This window comes from Mus caroli, chromosome 6, assembly GCF_900094665.2.
Source record: "Mus caroli chromosome 6, CAROLI_EIJ_v1.1, whole genome shotgun sequence".
Taxonomy (NCBI): Eukaryota; Metazoa; Chordata; class Mammalia; order Rodentia; family Muridae; genus Mus; species Mus caroli.
The window spans coordinates 137781168-137798231 of record NC_034575.1 but is presented as its reverse complement, the minus strand read 5'-3'; the positions used below and the strand labels follow the sequence as shown (position 1 = coordinate 137798231).

The 17064-nt window shown below is 40.3% G+C and overlaps 1 protein-coding gene across 6 annotated transcripts in view; it reads right to left on the bottom strand.

The window, feature by feature from the left end:
- The window catches only part of Pik3c2g (phosphatidylinositol-4-phosphate 3-kinase catalytic subunit type 2 gamma), a 332394-nt gene that overhangs the window by 26220 nt on the left and 289110 nt on the right, over window positions 1-17064 (bottom strand). For all 6 annotated transcript variants that reach the window (XM_029478871.1, XM_021164809.2, XM_029478870.1 and 3 more), the window contains one exon: window positions 7740-7834. In XM_029478871.1, the coding sequence (XP_029334731.1) occupies window positions 7740-7834 (95 nt within the window). The remainder of the gene's footprint in view (window positions 1-7739; window positions 7835-17064) is intronic.

Here is a 17064-nt window from a genome sequence, read left to right as displayed (position 1 = left end):
CAGTCAATCAAATAATTCATAGATGAGAAAAATATTGAATAGCATATTGATAATAATAGACATGAAAGGGAATTGAATGTGTTTGATGATAATTCCATAGAACGCTAAAACTGAATTGAAATATAGAAAATAAATTATAATAAAAATTTAATTAGAGGTTATGTGAAAGTGGCACAGAACTCAATAAAGTGGTACTCATCATTTGGTAGTAAGTAACGCCAGAGTTCGGAGCAGTCTTCATGGAGAGCAGAGGAGCAATTTGGATTTTTTGAGATGGAAAGATATCGGAGTATAAGTGTCCATCAGACAGAAAAGTGCAAATGGAAAGAAAAATTAAAAATGGAGATTTAAATTTAGGGGGAAGTTTGTTTTATCTTTGAAGTCACAAGATATTAAATTAGGCGATTAGTTTTAAGAGTCAAGGCCCTGAGTATTGGAAAATACTACATTTAAAGGCAGAGGCTATAGCCTTATCTGCATTAAACCTGTAAGAGGCAAGATATATTTAGAAAGAGCAATGTAAAGAAGGATTTTAGAACATATGGACAGAACATAAACACCTGGGAACAAAAATAAAAAAAAACACAAAAACATAAATTAAAGTTGTTGATATTAAAAATATTGATGCTAGTAAATTTATAGAAGGTGTAGGATTGATTTCTTTGAGAAATAATTGCTCAGCATTGAAGACTATAAATACATTCATCAAAGTTCACGGATATGAAAATCCACATACAAAATTAGTAGTTTTTCTGTACAGCAGAAACTCATTACAAAGGAAGTCAAGAAAAATTATTCTAAGTCACAGAATGTAACAAAAAAAAAATACAGCACATAGGCATAAACTTCACAGAGGATGCTAAGGATTGGTAAGATGAATGTCCATAACCTGGGCAGAAAGTGACTGAAGGACTAAATGGTCAGACAACCTTCCTGTCATCGCGTGCCTACTGAATCAACATGAGGGAAGCGCCTGTACTACCAAGTGTACTACAGGGTCAATGGGATCCCTGTCAAAATTCCAGTGACATTCTCTGCAAATCTCATCTATCCCCAAGTCATAACACTTACATGAAAGTACAAAGACGCAGAACTGTCAAAAACTCTCAGCAGAAAGAGCAATACTGGAGGTATCCCAATGGCTGACCTCAGGCTCCCTCTACTCCAGAGTCATGGTAAGAAAACATAGTGTGACAGTTGCTCAAACCATATCAAACATGTAGAAAACAGGATAGAAGACCCAGAAAGGAACCCACACAGCTACTGCTATTTGATTCTTGATAAACCACTTAGAAATATAGGGAAAGTCTGTGTGCTGAAGAGATGGCTTAGCCATTAAAAGTGTTTCTTTATCTTGCAGATTACCCCTTTCAGTCCCTGCACCCATGTCAGGAGGTTCACAAAGGCCTGCAACTCTAGGCTTCAAGAAATCTGACTCCCTTTTCTGACTCCTGCATGCACCTAATCTCAAGTGCATGGACGTGTGTGTGTGTGTGTGTGTGTGTGTGTGTGTGTGTGTGCACACGTGCACATGCGCGCGGGAGTATACACTTCACACACACACCATATAATTTAAAATAATTTTTAAAAACTTAAAAAACATAGGCAAAAAGACAGACTCTTTTAACAAGTAGTGCTGGCAAAATAGTGTTTACATGTGAAGAAGAATACAACGAAGGGGTAGAGAGATGGCTCCGTGGTTAAGAGCACCAGCTAATATTCCAGAAGACCTGGGTTTGATTCCCAGCACCAACATGGTGCCTTAGCTGTACCTCCAAGGGATTTCTCACACTCTTGTGGCCTCTGTGGACACCATTTGTGTGGGTAAAACACCCACACAAATTAAATTAAATTGAATTAAAGAAAATTGAAATGAGACTAATGCTTGCTATTTCAAACAAACAAACAAAAAAACCAGCTCAAACTATGTAAAAGGCCCAGATGAAATACCCAAAATGCAGTTGAACTGTTGGGTGAATTAAGGAGGAAGACTTCAAGTCTTCAAGCAGCGATTTTCTGACTAGTTTAAAAAAAGTTTAGCTCAGCAAAATCATAATAAAGTGGAAAGCCAGCCAATAGGAAAGAATCTTGACCAACTACTCATTTGACAGGGAATGAATTTATATCCAAAATATATGAAGACTACAACAAAACAAAATGCACAATTCAAACAATAAAACTGGCAAATGACTGGAATAGACACTATACAAACGCAAATACACTCATGAACAAAGCAGAACAGGTTTACAGAACCAGGAAACACAGGGACTTGGTTTGGAGGCTTGCCTGTTCTGTCTTTCCTTTGTTTCATAAGCAAGTCTGCCCGCCTCTCTCGTGTCCTGTGAAATCGTTTCCCACCAAGGCAACTCCTGTGTCAGAGCACTACAATCAGCTCATTCTAAGTAAACACCGACTTGGTGCAAGCGAGGCACAGTGATGAGATTCAGAAACACGGGCTTCTTGGTCATGGTAACTCTGAAGGTCTGGGAATATTTACATTGTATCACAGGGAGAAGAAGAAAGAGAAGAAATGACAGACTAGGGAATTCTGTCCCTTTGGAGGACACACCCACTGAACACTGCAGAAACAGTGGGGCAGAGTAACTCAAATGGGGTACCTGGAAAAACCTTAGAGCAACGAAATATTTCAAATCTAAATGTTAAATGTTGCTTTTTTTTTTGCCTTCATCTTCTTTTTTTTTTAATTGGGTATTTATTTCATTTACATTTCCAATGCTATCCCAAAAGTCCCCCACACGCTCCCCCACCCACTCCCCCACCCACCCACTCCCACTTCTTGGCTCTGTTGTTCCCCTGTACTGAGGCATATAAAGTTTGCACGACCAATGGGCCTCTCTTTCCACTGATGGCCGACTAGGCCATTTTCTGATTCATATGCAGGCTGCTGTACTGCTGCAGCCATTTGTCAGCTGCGATCCGTACAGTAATCATGTGCTGCTTTGAAAGGGAAAAGATGGGGTTTTTTTTTTTGAAGCATTTTGTTTGAGCCTGTGTTCTCATAGGAGGAAAGGAGTTTCTAGAATAAAGCTTCAAAGATTTAATATAAGATAAACAGTTCTTCTCATCAAGCCTAATATAACAGGACTTCAGGCATAATTCATTTTAATATTAATATAAAATCAAGCACAACTTCTGGAGTCTGATTACCCTGGTATGCAAAAACATTAAAGGCTTTATAATTAAATTACAATTAGCTAGAACTGGAAATGAGCAAAGAAAATAATTTAAGAATTTATAGATTTTTTTTATGTCCTCTGTATTCACATACAATCTCTCTCTCTTTTTTTTTTAATAAGTGGGAGAAATGATAACTTAACAACCCTCTGAGAGTAGCAGAGATGGCTCAATAGTTAAAAAACCTGTGGTGCTCATGTGTATGACCTGGGTTTGGTTCTCAGCACCCATACTGAGTAATCGACTACCTGCTGTAACACCAGCTCCAGGACACACACACACACACACATACACACACACACACACATACACACACACACATATTCACACACACATACACTCACACACATACACACACACATATACTCACACACATGCACACACACATACACACACACATACACACACACACACACACACACACACATATACACACACACACACACACACACACACACACACACACACACACACACACACACACACACACACACACACACACACACACAAAGAAAACAAGAATGTTTGGAAAATGCAAAGAACTTTTGTGACTACTTCCAAAAGATGAAAAGAATCTTAGTCCTTATTTGTGCACAGGAGTGACCTGCTTTTTCTGTTGTTGCTAATAAACTATTTGAAAAATTTGAAGTGGGAACAAAAGAGGACTGGAGTGCAGAGAGGCCTCACTGAAGAAATGACAAGGACATGTCAGACATGCACAGCTAAGCCATCAGTGGGTACAAAGGTCCTGGGCCAGCACTTGCCTTCATATTCCAGGAACAGCAAGCAGACATCGAGGTTGGCCTACAACAACTGGGGGAGCTCCAGGCAGAATTGAGTTTGAACTTCTCAAGGGAATGAGCCACTTACAACTTCATGTACCATTAGGTGTCTCTTGACTTCACTGTGAGGAGATGGGACTTCAAAAGACTCTCAAGAAAGAAATTATAGGAACTGTTATTTCTCCCCAGAGCAATATTTTGGCTACTAGGTTCAGTACAGATGAAAAGAACCAGGGGCAGAAGCGAAGAACCTGATAAAGCTACAGCAGTGTTTCAGCTGGGGGAATGATGGCCACTTGAAGGATTGTGGATGGGAAATGGTGGGCATGTGGGTTTCTTTTTCAAATAGGATTTTCAGACAGGATAAATGTATCTTGTAAGGGAAGTGGGGTTGAATGACTAAGAGCTTCAGCGTGTGTCTCTTGAAGGCAGACGGTGAGACTATGATGGGAAAGATGGCTTATGTGTTTAGGGTACAGTCATCAAAGTTGGATTTGGAGCATGTAGAGTTTGAGACTCTGAGGGGATTTTGAGAAGCAGTCTACCAGCAGCATACACGGCTCTGGATTTGGGGAGAGTAGAGCAGGAGTTGTAATGAAGGGAGAAAAAGACAAGGAAGGTGAGAAGTTATGAAGCTAGAGGTAGAAGAGAAGAAGACCTCCAACTGAAGTTTGGAGTCCTGGCTTTTCTCAGTGTTAGCAGACTGCGAAGACTAGAACTAAATAGAGCAGTGGTGAGTGCCTGTGTAAACTTGTCACTTGGGAGGCTGAGGCAGGAGAATTACCTGTATCTTAAGGGCACAAATGGAATTCCAGGTCATCCTAGAGTATATAGCGAGATCCTGTCTCAAATCAGAGCAAACAAAGCAAAACAAACAAGAAAGAAGAAAGACAAGATAGGAAGTGGAGAGCGCATTGAAACAGTCTCAGTGATGCTCCGGAGGGCTCTGACACCGCCTGGCCCTGCCCCCTTCAGTGGGCAGGGCTCCGTGGCCTTTGGCCCCTCCTGGATGTTTTTATTTCCATCTCTAGTTCCTGCTTTTCCCCACCCCTCATCACACTCTCTGTGGAAGGACCTCGTTGGTAGGCTCAACTTCCTGAGTGTAACACGCACTTTTGGAAACTGTCAAAAGTAATTTAGGAATTCATCAGTTGGATGGAATGGGTGACCAACTTAGTTAATATTGTTTTTGATCAAAAATTAGGCATGGCCACTGAAAAATATCACCCGGCTTACCGTGAGATTTATATGCCAGATCTGAAAGCAATTTCAATAGGCTTTGTTTAAATTGCTTTGCGTAATGACATTACTGAAATAGATATGTCATCTCTAAGGGGACTGTTTTCAAGACTAAAGAGTGTGTAACAAATTTATATAAACTCTTTTGACTTAACAATATTTCTTACTATTCCTTTTGTCACACAGTGATGCAGATGATCAAGATCCATGAACACACGTGTCGTCATATATAACACTGACTGCATTTTCATTTCCCAATGCAAACAATTCTTGAGTAACTGCTACTCTGATTTACAACAATTTTCTTATTCAAAGCAATGGAAGATAGTTGTTTCATTTTGAGACAGAGTTTGTCCATATATCAGGCTCACCCCAAATGTGCTACATAACTGAGGATGACCTTAGACGTCTCATCCTCTTGTCTCTATCTCCAAAGCACCAGGATTCCATTTGTGGGTCACCACGCCTAGTTTAGGTAGTGTTGGGGATTGAACCCAGGGCTTTGTGTATGCTCAGCAAGGTGTCTATTGATGGCTCTTCATTTTCAGATAATTTTTAAATACATGAAACATCTATAAAAATTTGAAAATATGTGCCCTGATATCTCAAAAATTGCCAACTGCCAGCACTACAAATTTAGCAAGAAGCAGCCATGGCTTTTTGGCTAATACTGTTTTCTAACGATGGGTCCCCTACAAATTAGGCCAATTATTTTGCTTGCTGAATAAATATTTATTAAATATAGTTTGTAGCAGACACATGTCATGTGAGGAAGAGACTGCTCCTTTAGGTCCTTCCAAACACACTCTGAAAGTCTTATGTGCACAAGGAATACAGCCAAAACTGAGCTGGCTTTTGTATATCCTGTGCAGTGTTTTTGGTAGTGATGTCACATGGAGAGACCATTTGGCAGATTCGGGGACATCTGGCAGAGCATGTGATGTTCCGTTTCCATTTTCTGTTTATGAGGCTCACACTCAGATCATTTGTCACTTACCCTGTGATACTGAAAGCTCTCTGGCCTCCCAGACAACTGCCATCCCTCGTCAGGATGGTGCTCTCTCTTTCTCCTTTGCTCTCTGATTTTCATTTTTAATGAAGCTCTCCTGAAGGCCTTCAAGGGAAGCGTCTCCTAGCCCTCAGGGTCACCTACCATTTAAATCTCCATGCACTGTCTTCTTTCCTGTCTCATTCGCTCCCTCTCACCTTGAAGCTGGATTCTGGCCTGCAGGCACTTCCATTCAATTGAACCTTCCACAAAGAAGCGATATGAGCTTTTCCTCTGTGGGCCAACCACTGCTCTCATGCTTACCTTCAGTTCAACACAATGGACAACCTGCCCAGGGTTTCCAGACAGGGCTGCTGTATTTCCAAGGTTCCCTGGATCGGCAGACTGCCAAGACTGAAATAACTATCTACTTCCTCAATGTACAGACATCAAAACAGGACCACAGCATCAAGAACGACCAGAGAAGGGCTGCAAAGATGGCTCAGTGGGTGAAATGCCTGATGTTCAAGCATGAGAAACTGAATGGAGGCTCCAAGCACCCAAGTAAAAGCTGGATACAGCAGCTATATCTGAACCCTGGTGCTAGAGAGGGAGGGAGGGAGTGGGTAGGAGCCAGGGGATAGCAATCTGGAGCTCACTGGCCAGCCAGCCTAGCCAATCAGTGAGTCCTAGATTCAACAAGAGACTGTGTCAAAAACATAAGGCAGAGAATGATAGAGGAAAGGCTTGCCCTTTAACACACACACACACACACACACACACACACACACACACAGAGAGAGAGAGAGAGAGAGAGAGAGAGAGAGAGAGAGAGAGAGAGAATAATCAGGATAATATAATATCAATGAATAGAAAAAAATTGTTGCTAGTGATAATTTAAAGAAATAAAGATGAAATGTTGGCCAAAATGGAAAAAATGAAAAGCTGTTTCAAATGCTTCTAACAAAGTCCTAGAACAACAAAAGTCCCAATTTTTGAGGAGAAAGAGATATATCTAAACAATGACATCAGAAGGTGGTTATGAAGAACATGGCATAAAAGTAAAAATAAGGATGCCACAGGAATATTGGGGAGGGGGAAACCTTAAGCAACTGTTAGCTTTAGAAAGATGATCCTCTTTCAAGCTCCGCTGAGGGAGGTAGTAGAGGTCTGGCCCCCACAGTAAGAGAGTGGGTCTTCCGCTGAACTTCGGGGAGAATTTCCACGAGAGCCATGGAAATTCTGGAACCCAGTCTCCTTCTCTCCCCTCAACCATTCCTGCTTTCTCAGAGACTGTTCATAGATTTTCCTGAAACTTCATTTTGAATGTGGTCCTGTGTTGATTTGGCAACTTCCCTGTGAGATATTCTGTAGCCTCTACCTTAAAAGGTCATGTTCACTGAGACAAAAACTGCTGAAGTTGGCTGCTGGGTGCACATCTACACTTGCTTGTTGTACCCATTGCTTGTGCTAATGTTGATACTTATGACCCAAAGGAGGCAGATGATGGCTCTTTTGATATGGAAGGAACTTACGATGTTTTTCAAGTGTTTCACTAGGATGGTGAGCTTCGAGTCCTCATACGTCATTAGTAACTGCACCTTAGGGCTCTTGTCTGGAGAGTTCTCACCTGAACAAACAAACAAACAAACAAACAAACAAACCCAGGGAATGTTAGTTAAGTCAGAATGAGTCCAGCATAGTCTCCATGACTCTGGCAAAGATTAAACTGGACCAGCAGAAGAAGAGGGACGGAACATTCTTCAGATGATGTGGAAATGTTCACTGTTCAAGATGCCGAGCTACTTAGCTGGAGGTGGGATTTGTGTCTTGCTTGCTTGAACTAACTCTTTTCTTGATAGTTCATGCTCAGTTTTGATTAACACCATTATTTAAACTGCAACTTAAAGTTAAAACCTTGCCGGGCGTGGTAAAGCAGGCCTTTGATCCCAGCACTGGGAAGGCAGAGCCAGGAGAATTTCTGAGTTCGAGGCCAGCCTGGTCTACAAAGTGAGTTCCAGGACAGCAAGTTAGAGAGACTGAGTGGTCTTAAAGATATATTTTATTTTTTAAGTGTGTGTGTGTATGTGGGGGTGGGGGGGTGACCATAGAAGTCAGAAAAGGGCACTAAATATCCTGGACCTGACATTATAGGCTGTTGTGAGCCACACACAGAGATGCTGGCAACCAAACTCAGGCCTTTTGGAAGGATAGGAAGTGTTCATAACTTCTGTGACATCCCTCCAGTTCAATAGTAGCCTTTAGAAGTCAGTAAACTGGGTATGTGCCCCAGGTCTGCTACTTCAGTCTGTCATGATGACTAAGCTAATCAATTTTCTGTGACAAGTGACCTACTTTTGGACAGCTGGGGTGAGTGGTGATAAAAGTCAAGAGGTTGCTGTGTGGTAAGGATGGAATAGACACTTGGAGTTGCCAGGATTCACTCTGTGTTTGTACTTACATCGGTTTGTCCTAACCCACAGATGTAGATCCAAACATTTAGCCTGGTCTGTTGGCTCATCCGCTAACACTCCCCTAGACTTCAAATCTGTTTGTTTCCAGTGATTACTGTTTTCTACAGCCATGTTTATAAAACTATTCTTTGGATAAAATTACCCTTTTATACTTTAAATTTTCATTTTTATTTATTTTATCAGTGGGTAAGTGTATACCACTGCACCTGGGTGTAGGTCAGAGGACATCTGTGGGAAGTGATGGTCTCCTTCCTCCATGTGGGCCCAGGGATGGAACCAGGGGCATCGTGCTTGAGGCCATGGGCCTTTCCTAGTTCACCAAAGTCGGCTTGTATTGTTTACTCATTTATTTTATTCTCCATTATTATGTCTATTGTAACTGACATATTCAGTCCTTCAAACATTCTTTGCCTTGTCTTTTAGACAGTTTTCATTTTATTTGCTTCCCTTAAGATGAGTTGACCACCATTTTTTGGCTGTCAAACTGTTACCTTTTTCCAAAGCCCAAGCAAAAGTAAAATCTTTCTCGGTCTGCTTTTTACCTTGACGATTCCCAGCTGAACTCGCATAGTTTTAGACCTACACCGCCATTGCTCACTGCCTAGTCTATCTAGCTTGGTTTATACCTACACCGCCATTGCTCACTGCCTAGTCTATCTAGCTTGGTTTATACCTACACCGCCATTGCTCTACACACTGCCTAGTCGATCTAGCTTTATCCCAGGATTTACTTCATCCATGTCTCCAAAGGACAAAGTCTGCTATCGGTTTTATGCGCACACACTAGGTATTTATCCAATTACAGAGTAATGCCAGTTTTACCTTGAGCCACAACATTATGTCAATAAAATAAAACTTCAGTTTTTGTTTTCACTCAAATTTTCTGATTTTTTTTTATTTTTTATTTTTGCCCAAGGATTAAACTCAGTTTATTGTGGATATAATGACTCCCTTGATAGTCTCTTAATGTACAGATGCTGAAGGAATTTAAAAAAGAGAGTTATTGAAAAAACAAACAAACCTCATTCAGTATTTACTGTGGGATGCATTGTAGTCTGCGTTATTTTATGACAGTCATTCTGAACTCTCTGATTTGCTCAGGCACGTTAAGGGTGTGTCCTTTCTATGTGCCTCCTTCATGGTTTAGCACAGGTTATTCATCATCTCTACATGATACTAGTTTTTTAATCGATTAATTGAGTTCATAGTTAATAGTATGGATTACTTGATAATTAAAAGAGGGCTTTTTTGAGCCAAGGGGACATCTGTTTCATAAGTACATTAAAAATCATTTAAATGTCCCCATTAGGGTGATTGAGAGTCACTGTAAGTTGATTCTCACTTGAAGCAAATTACAATTCACTAATAAAATATATTAGTGAGTACTAGGTATGAAGGTGCTAAATACTGATGACTTTTTAATGCGCAATGAATATTATATTTGAATTAAGAGGGGAAGGAATTATTAAATAGAAAACCACTGTATTTAATGAGAGAAGGTTTAACTCAAGGGTAGGGAACTGCCATCCATTCTTGACAGAGTGAAAAGTAAAGGCACAGGTGTGTTGTACACGGACTGACAACGATGACGACCTCTGACTAGAACTCTCATTCTGAGAGACTGTTAACCAGGTATTCCATCATGGCGTTCGGGAGTTCAGAACCGCAGAAAAACGTGGGTCAGGACTTCTTAACAGCCAATTGGTTAGTATCAAAGAGAGTTAAAAAGATGAAAATGCACCAGCCTGTGGGAGGCATTTCACTAAACCTTTAACAGAAAACCTACAAGGCCAGCTTCTCCTGTTTCCACAAGTGAAACCTGAGGCACTTCCTCCAAATTCATGCAAACCAAAAATAACGCACCACAGGCGCTCACTGCAACTGAGTCGGCCAGAACTAGATCTGTCCTACATGGATCCAGTTAAAATTCTGGCACGGTTGGAAGAGAGACTCTCGAGGCCCCACCCTAACTGAGCAACTACTGTCAACTGGCAGAGGATGGTCACTTGTCTTTCGGGGTGTGGTCACTGGTTGTTTGCCCATGTCCTTAGTGATTGCTCCACACCCATACACACCGGAGGACTAATAATTGGCACAATGTTTATTCAAGATAAGGACATGGACCTGGAAATGAGGTAAAGGGGGAAGTGCCTGCTACATATGATTAAGACGTATTGGATGCATGTATGAAAGTGTCAAAGAACACACTAAAATACTCCTTAAAAATTAACTGTCAGAAAACACAGTGATCTCTGGGGCCATATTTATAACCATCCGGCTGTAAACAGTAGAACGAGAATCACAATATAAATGAAAATGTTTAAATGGAGAGCTAGAGGAGGAAGACATGAGCATGGCTTGATATGGAGACAGATACGCTGGAATTTCCTGGTTACCGGGGATTGGCAGTGCTCGCTTGGTTCCCTGTGACCACCTCAGGACTGCATGGTGCTGTTGAGCCTAAGTCCTGAGCCCTTTCACTAGCAAGTACACTACTTTCCATCGTCATGAAAGTATCACTTTGTAGTTTTTTCAGGAGAAAATATATTCTTGTGATTAAAGGTGACAAATGGTTTTTAAAGTATGAAGTAAAATTCTTCTTATGTCTGAAACACATCTTCTTCTGTTCTGTTCTAACCTATTCTACCAGTTGTCTCTGTGTCTTCCTAGAGAGAGACACATCCTTTTCAAATTTGCTCCATAAAAGCAAAGACTATTCACTCTTCCTTGCCATCACTGACAAAGGCAGTGGCCTATTACTATTCTGCACCAGGGATTTGTAGACACTTTTACATCAATATGGCAAACATCATTTTTTAGTTTTTAGAGTATAACTTCCATTATATGGAGGCATCGGGACTTATCTAACCAGTTCTACATGCCGGACGGGTCGCTTTCCAATGTTGTGAGCCATTTGTTAGCCACGTTTCAGGAGACAGCCTTGAAGGCTTGTTGCTGTGCCAGTTTGTGACTATCAGGATGGAAACTCAATAGCAGAATTTGCAAGTCACAGTGTTATTTTCTTGTGTGATTTTGTCAAAGTATTGCCAAATAATTCCATGGTGCTTGTATCAATTTGTATGATCGCCAGCAGTATATGAGAGACCTAGTGACTTGCATCTAAGATGCTAATTAAATTGTTGATTGTTTGCCAATCTGATGTGTGTGTGTGTGTGTGTGTGAGAGAGAGAGAGAGAGAGAGAGAGAGAGAGAGAGAGAGAGAGAAAGAGAGAGAGAGACCTATGGCCTCCATCATCCATGTTATTTAACTTGTAATTCTCTTATGAATAAGGCTGAGCATCTTCTCATTGGTCACGAGCTACTTGTATTTTGTGTACTTATCTTTCTTAGTCTTAATGTTCTCATCAGTTTCTAGAGGATGATTACACCCTCACTGAACAACTCTTTGGAATGAATGAGTGGTACTTCATCCGTGCATTTTATCTTGGCCTTGCTGAAGAGTCCCATGCATGGTTGTTAACTGCTCTGAATTTTACTCGCTCCCATTGCAGTGCACTTGGGGGTCTATAAAAGGTTGACCAGGGTTTTTTTGTTTTTGTTTTTTGTTTTTTTGTTTTTTTAAATCTTTTCTGATCTCATTATTTGCATTTACCCTTTCTTCCCGTGTTTGTTATTTATCCTGTACAGTGAGAGGTGTGTTATCATAAGCCATTCCTGATCTCCCCCTCTCTGCACTGGTCACATCCTAAATTTCTAAGTGCACTTGCCTTTACTCATGGACCATCTATGGTGACCTTTGTATTGGCACATTCATGTATCTGCTCAGGCATAGACATAATACTGCTTTAACTTTTTTACGGATTCAAATTTTTATTTTTATATTTTTTCTGACTTTTTGTTTATGAACTGTAAAATAAGATTATTCTTATATGGATAAGTCACAAATGTATGAGTTAATGTTCTTTAGGAGTCATCTTTAAGATGTTGAATTTGCCTCTCCAGAAGCATAGCATATATTTTCATTTGTTCTTTAGATTCCCCCATTACACTTTGTGACTTTCTTCAGTCTTACCTGTTTCCTTTTAAATCCATTATAAACTTTTTTTGTGTGAATACTATTGATGGCACTATTTTGACTCTTAAATATTGTAAATAGTCATTATATCTGATATATTCTATAAACATATCTCAAGAATATCTGTAATCTGATGGATATGAGTAGCCATCAATTTGTAACTGGCGTTTTCACTGAATTCTATTTGTGCTGTGTTTTAGTTGGCATTAATTTTCCTAGATATACCGTGATAGTACTTACAAATAATATTGGTTTTGTCTTATGGACAAAGTCTATGTCTTCTAATGTCCTTTTCTATTTCAGTTTTTATTTAATAAGTATTTTTGAATCTGTTCTGAAAATACTGCTGTCCTAAGTATTTAGAGTCCCAGCATGTGAGAACTAATCATAAAAAGGCACAATAAATAAAGTTTATATTATGGCAACCGTAAGTAACATAGGGAGATAAGAAACTGGTGCTTCTGAAGTTCCGGCAGCTTGCAGTTTTGATGGGTGACGATGGACATCCTTGCTGAGAAGAACATCTTGAGGAAAGGCTGAGAGGTGAAGGAGAGAACCCTGTCTTGCCGTCCACTTTCTGAACGGCTTAGTGACAGTGATGACCTTTAATTTAGTGGGAAGTTTTTCCCTGTCTTTCTCTCATATCTGTTGTTAGAGTTTTTCACGCAAAGGACTATGTATTTTTTACTTTTTGAGTGTTTTAAAAGAAAATTTAATTTTATCAAATTTTCATTAGGTCCACAGGGATGGCCATTGTTTTATTTTTCTGGCCATGATAGATTATATTCCTGTAGAGTGCTGATGGATATTTACAAGTGATATTTATCTCTGGTTTCTTATTTTGGGGCCTTATACTTCTTGAAATTCTGGTATGAATAGTTTGTTTCAGAAAACAAGTGTGAATAATTTTCCTTTTGTCTCCATCTTTAACTGTTTAAACAGTGGGGCAAGTGTCTGATTTTAAATACGTGAGATACTGTCAAGTCTCTGTTGGGGCTGTTTGTGTTATGTTCCAATATGTTTCTGTGGTTTCTGGCCAGCAGGGATGTCTCTCAGACCAGCATTGCTGTTTGCCTTCTGTGTGTTGTCGGGATGATGGACACTGCTCTGTTGAAACTTTGGAAATCTGAGGCTGCCATTTCCTTTGACCCAAATGCTATTAAAATATGTTTTGTTTTTAAGTTTCCAAACCTAATTGTCTTCTAGCTTTTTGAAATGATCTATCAATCTTTACTATATCATGATTAAATGATACTGTCAGCAGTATGTCTGCTTTCCGGAACTTGTTAGATTTTCTTGTGGTCTGATAGGCACAAGGAAAGAAACTTTTGTCTCTGTTTTCAGTGTGGAGAAAGTGACATGGATTAGGCCATTTGCCTTATTCATTTTACTGCAGTTTTCTATGACCACATTCTCTCCTTGTGTCACCCGAGTTGTCACAGTTTGGAAGTTGTGTGTTAGGGTCCCCTTTTATTGGTGCATTCTGTGAATTTCTCTTGTGAGTCTCACAAGCTCTGCTTTATATGTGTCGCCTTTACAATATTTAATGAAGAGTTATAACATCTCGCATCTTTATTCATAATTTCACAGTCTAGGTGAAAGTTCCATTATTTATCTTCTTGCAATTGAAGTAAGTCCCACGCTTTAGGACTTCCTTCTCTCTTTCCTCATCAATATTTTGACTTCTGACTCCATTTTCTTTGTATTTGCCTAGCATACCTATGGCAATAAAAATTTCAACCTTATAAAATTAGCTTGTGTTAGGTGTGTTTTTTTAGTAGTGAACATAGCTATGGTTTGAATTTTCATTTTAATTTTAAGTTATCTTGTTCTCAGTAGATGAGTTAAGCTCACATATAGCTATTGATGTTCTGTTTTATCTCTATCTTGTTGGTGTTGTGAGTTTTAAAAGGAAGAGTGCACTAAGTTTCCACTTTGTATGTTTGTGATACTTAAGAACATTGTTGGTTTTGTTTTACCCTAGCTTAATAGCATTAGATTTTTATTTCTTTTGACAATATTTGTTTCTCAAGGGAATCAAAGGCAAAAGCGCACCTCTTGTTGGATTTTTATTGGCCGCCCAACTGCATTCACTGCCAGACCTTTCCCCAGTGTTTCCCCAGTGCCTGCCTAGAAAAACACTCGGGAACAGTATGTTCAGATGTTTCCTATTTTAAAATGTACAATGTACCCTTATACACATTTGTCTTATACATTTATCTTGCCATGCTTCAGAATATAGCAGTTCAAATTTTCCCCATCAAATGATGTATCATTAAAACTTTAATTGAAAACCTATAATCCACAATTCAACTTCTATATTTCAGATCTGTTTTTTAACCAAGTAGCTAGCGAGACCCTTAACTAGTGTGTGCCTGATTTATGGGGCACAAGACTTCAAGTTCTCTTTCAAATACACGTCCTAAAGTGGAGGTGTTGACTTGAGGTCATGACTCACAGCCTGTGTTTACAGTGGCTTGCAGTTACAAATATCCTCTAAAAGCGATGGCGACATCATCCTCTTAAAATTGGCAGTTATTGTCTAAGGTTGTACTTCATTAGCTATTTTAGTTTTGTACACTTTATCACATATCTGTCTTTCACATGTGAGAATGGTGTAGCTGGGCGGGCACAAATGACTTGTCTGTGTGACAGCATGATTTCGTATGGAAGGTGCTATGTATTGAATATGTTCCTCAAAGCTGTATGTTCTGGAGGCTTGGTCCTTAGCCTATGGCAATGTGGGAGGTGGCAGAACCTGGAGAAGGTGAAAATTCTGGGAGAAAGCTCTGCTCCTAAGGGCTTTCCTTTAAGAAGGACACTAGACCCCACTCCCTTTCTTTCTACCTCTGTCCTATTCTGTCACATGGGTAGCTTTGCTTCATCATGTATGTGCTCTTACCAGAGACCCTCAAACAACACAAATAAATGTACGTAGACTAAAATTTCTGAGATCACAAGCTTAAATAAACCATTTCTCTCTTTTTCTTCTTTTACTGGATATTTCCTTTATTTACATTTCAAATGTTATTCCCTTTCCAGGTTTCCCCTCCCCCTGCCTCTCTGCAGGTACTCTCCCATCCACCCACCCACCTACTCTCACCTTCCCATCCTGGCATTCTCCTATACTGGGGCATCAAACCCCCTCAGGCCCAAGGACTGCTCCTCCCACTGATATCCACAAGGCCATCCTCTGCCACATATTCGGCCAGAGCCATGGGTTCCTCCATGTGTATTCTTTGATTGGTGGTCCAGTCCCTGGGAGCTCAGGGGAGGTCTGGCCAGTTGACACTGTTGCTCCCTTTATGGGGCTGCAAACCCCCTCAGCTCCTTCAGTCCCTTCTCCAACTCCTCCATCAGAGACCCTGAGCTCAATCCAATGCTTGGCTGCAAGCATCCACCTCTGTACGTGTCAGACTCTGGCAGAACCTCTCAGGAGACAGCTGTATCAGGCTCCTGTCAGCAAGCACTTGCTGGCATTCACAATAGTGCCTGGGTTTCATAACTGTAGATGGGATGGATCCCCAAGTAGGAAAGTCTCTGAATGGCCTTTCCTTCACTCTCTGCTCCACACTTTGTCTCCATATGGACTTTCCTTCACTCTCTGCTCTACACTTTGTCTCCATATTTCCTCCTGCGAGTATTTTGTTCTCCTTCTATGAAGGACCGAAGCACCCACACTTTGGTCTTCCTTCCTCTTGAGCTTCATACGGTATGAGAATTGTATCTTGGATATTTTGAACTTTTGGGCTAATATCCACTTATCAGTGAGTACGTATGTACCATATATGTTCTTTTGTGACTGGGTTACCTAACTCAGGATATTTTCAAGTTCTATCCATTTGCCTAGGAATTTCATGGAGTCATTATTTTTAATAGTTGAGTAGTATTCCATTGTGTAAATGTATCACGTTTTCTATATCCATTCTGTTAAGGGATATCTGGGTTCTTTCCAGCTTCTGGATATTATAAATAAAGCTGCTATGAACATAGTGGAGCAGGTGTCCTTATTACATGTTGGAGCATCTTCTGGGTTATATGCCCAGGAGTGGTATAGTTGGGTCTTCAGGTACTAAGTACTATGTCCAATTTTTTGAGGAATCGCCAGACTGATTTCCAGAGTGGTTGTACAAGCTTGAAATTTCACCAGAAATGGAGGAGTGTTCCTCTTTCTCCACATCCTTCCCAGCATCTGCTGTCACTTGAGCTTTTGACCTTACCCATTCTGACTGGTGTGAGATGGAATCTCAGGGTTATTTTGATTTGCATTTCCCTGATGACTAAGGATGTTGAACATGGCCAGCTNCCCACAGCCCCCGCCACAGGATCTTAAGACTTCTGGTGAGTGGA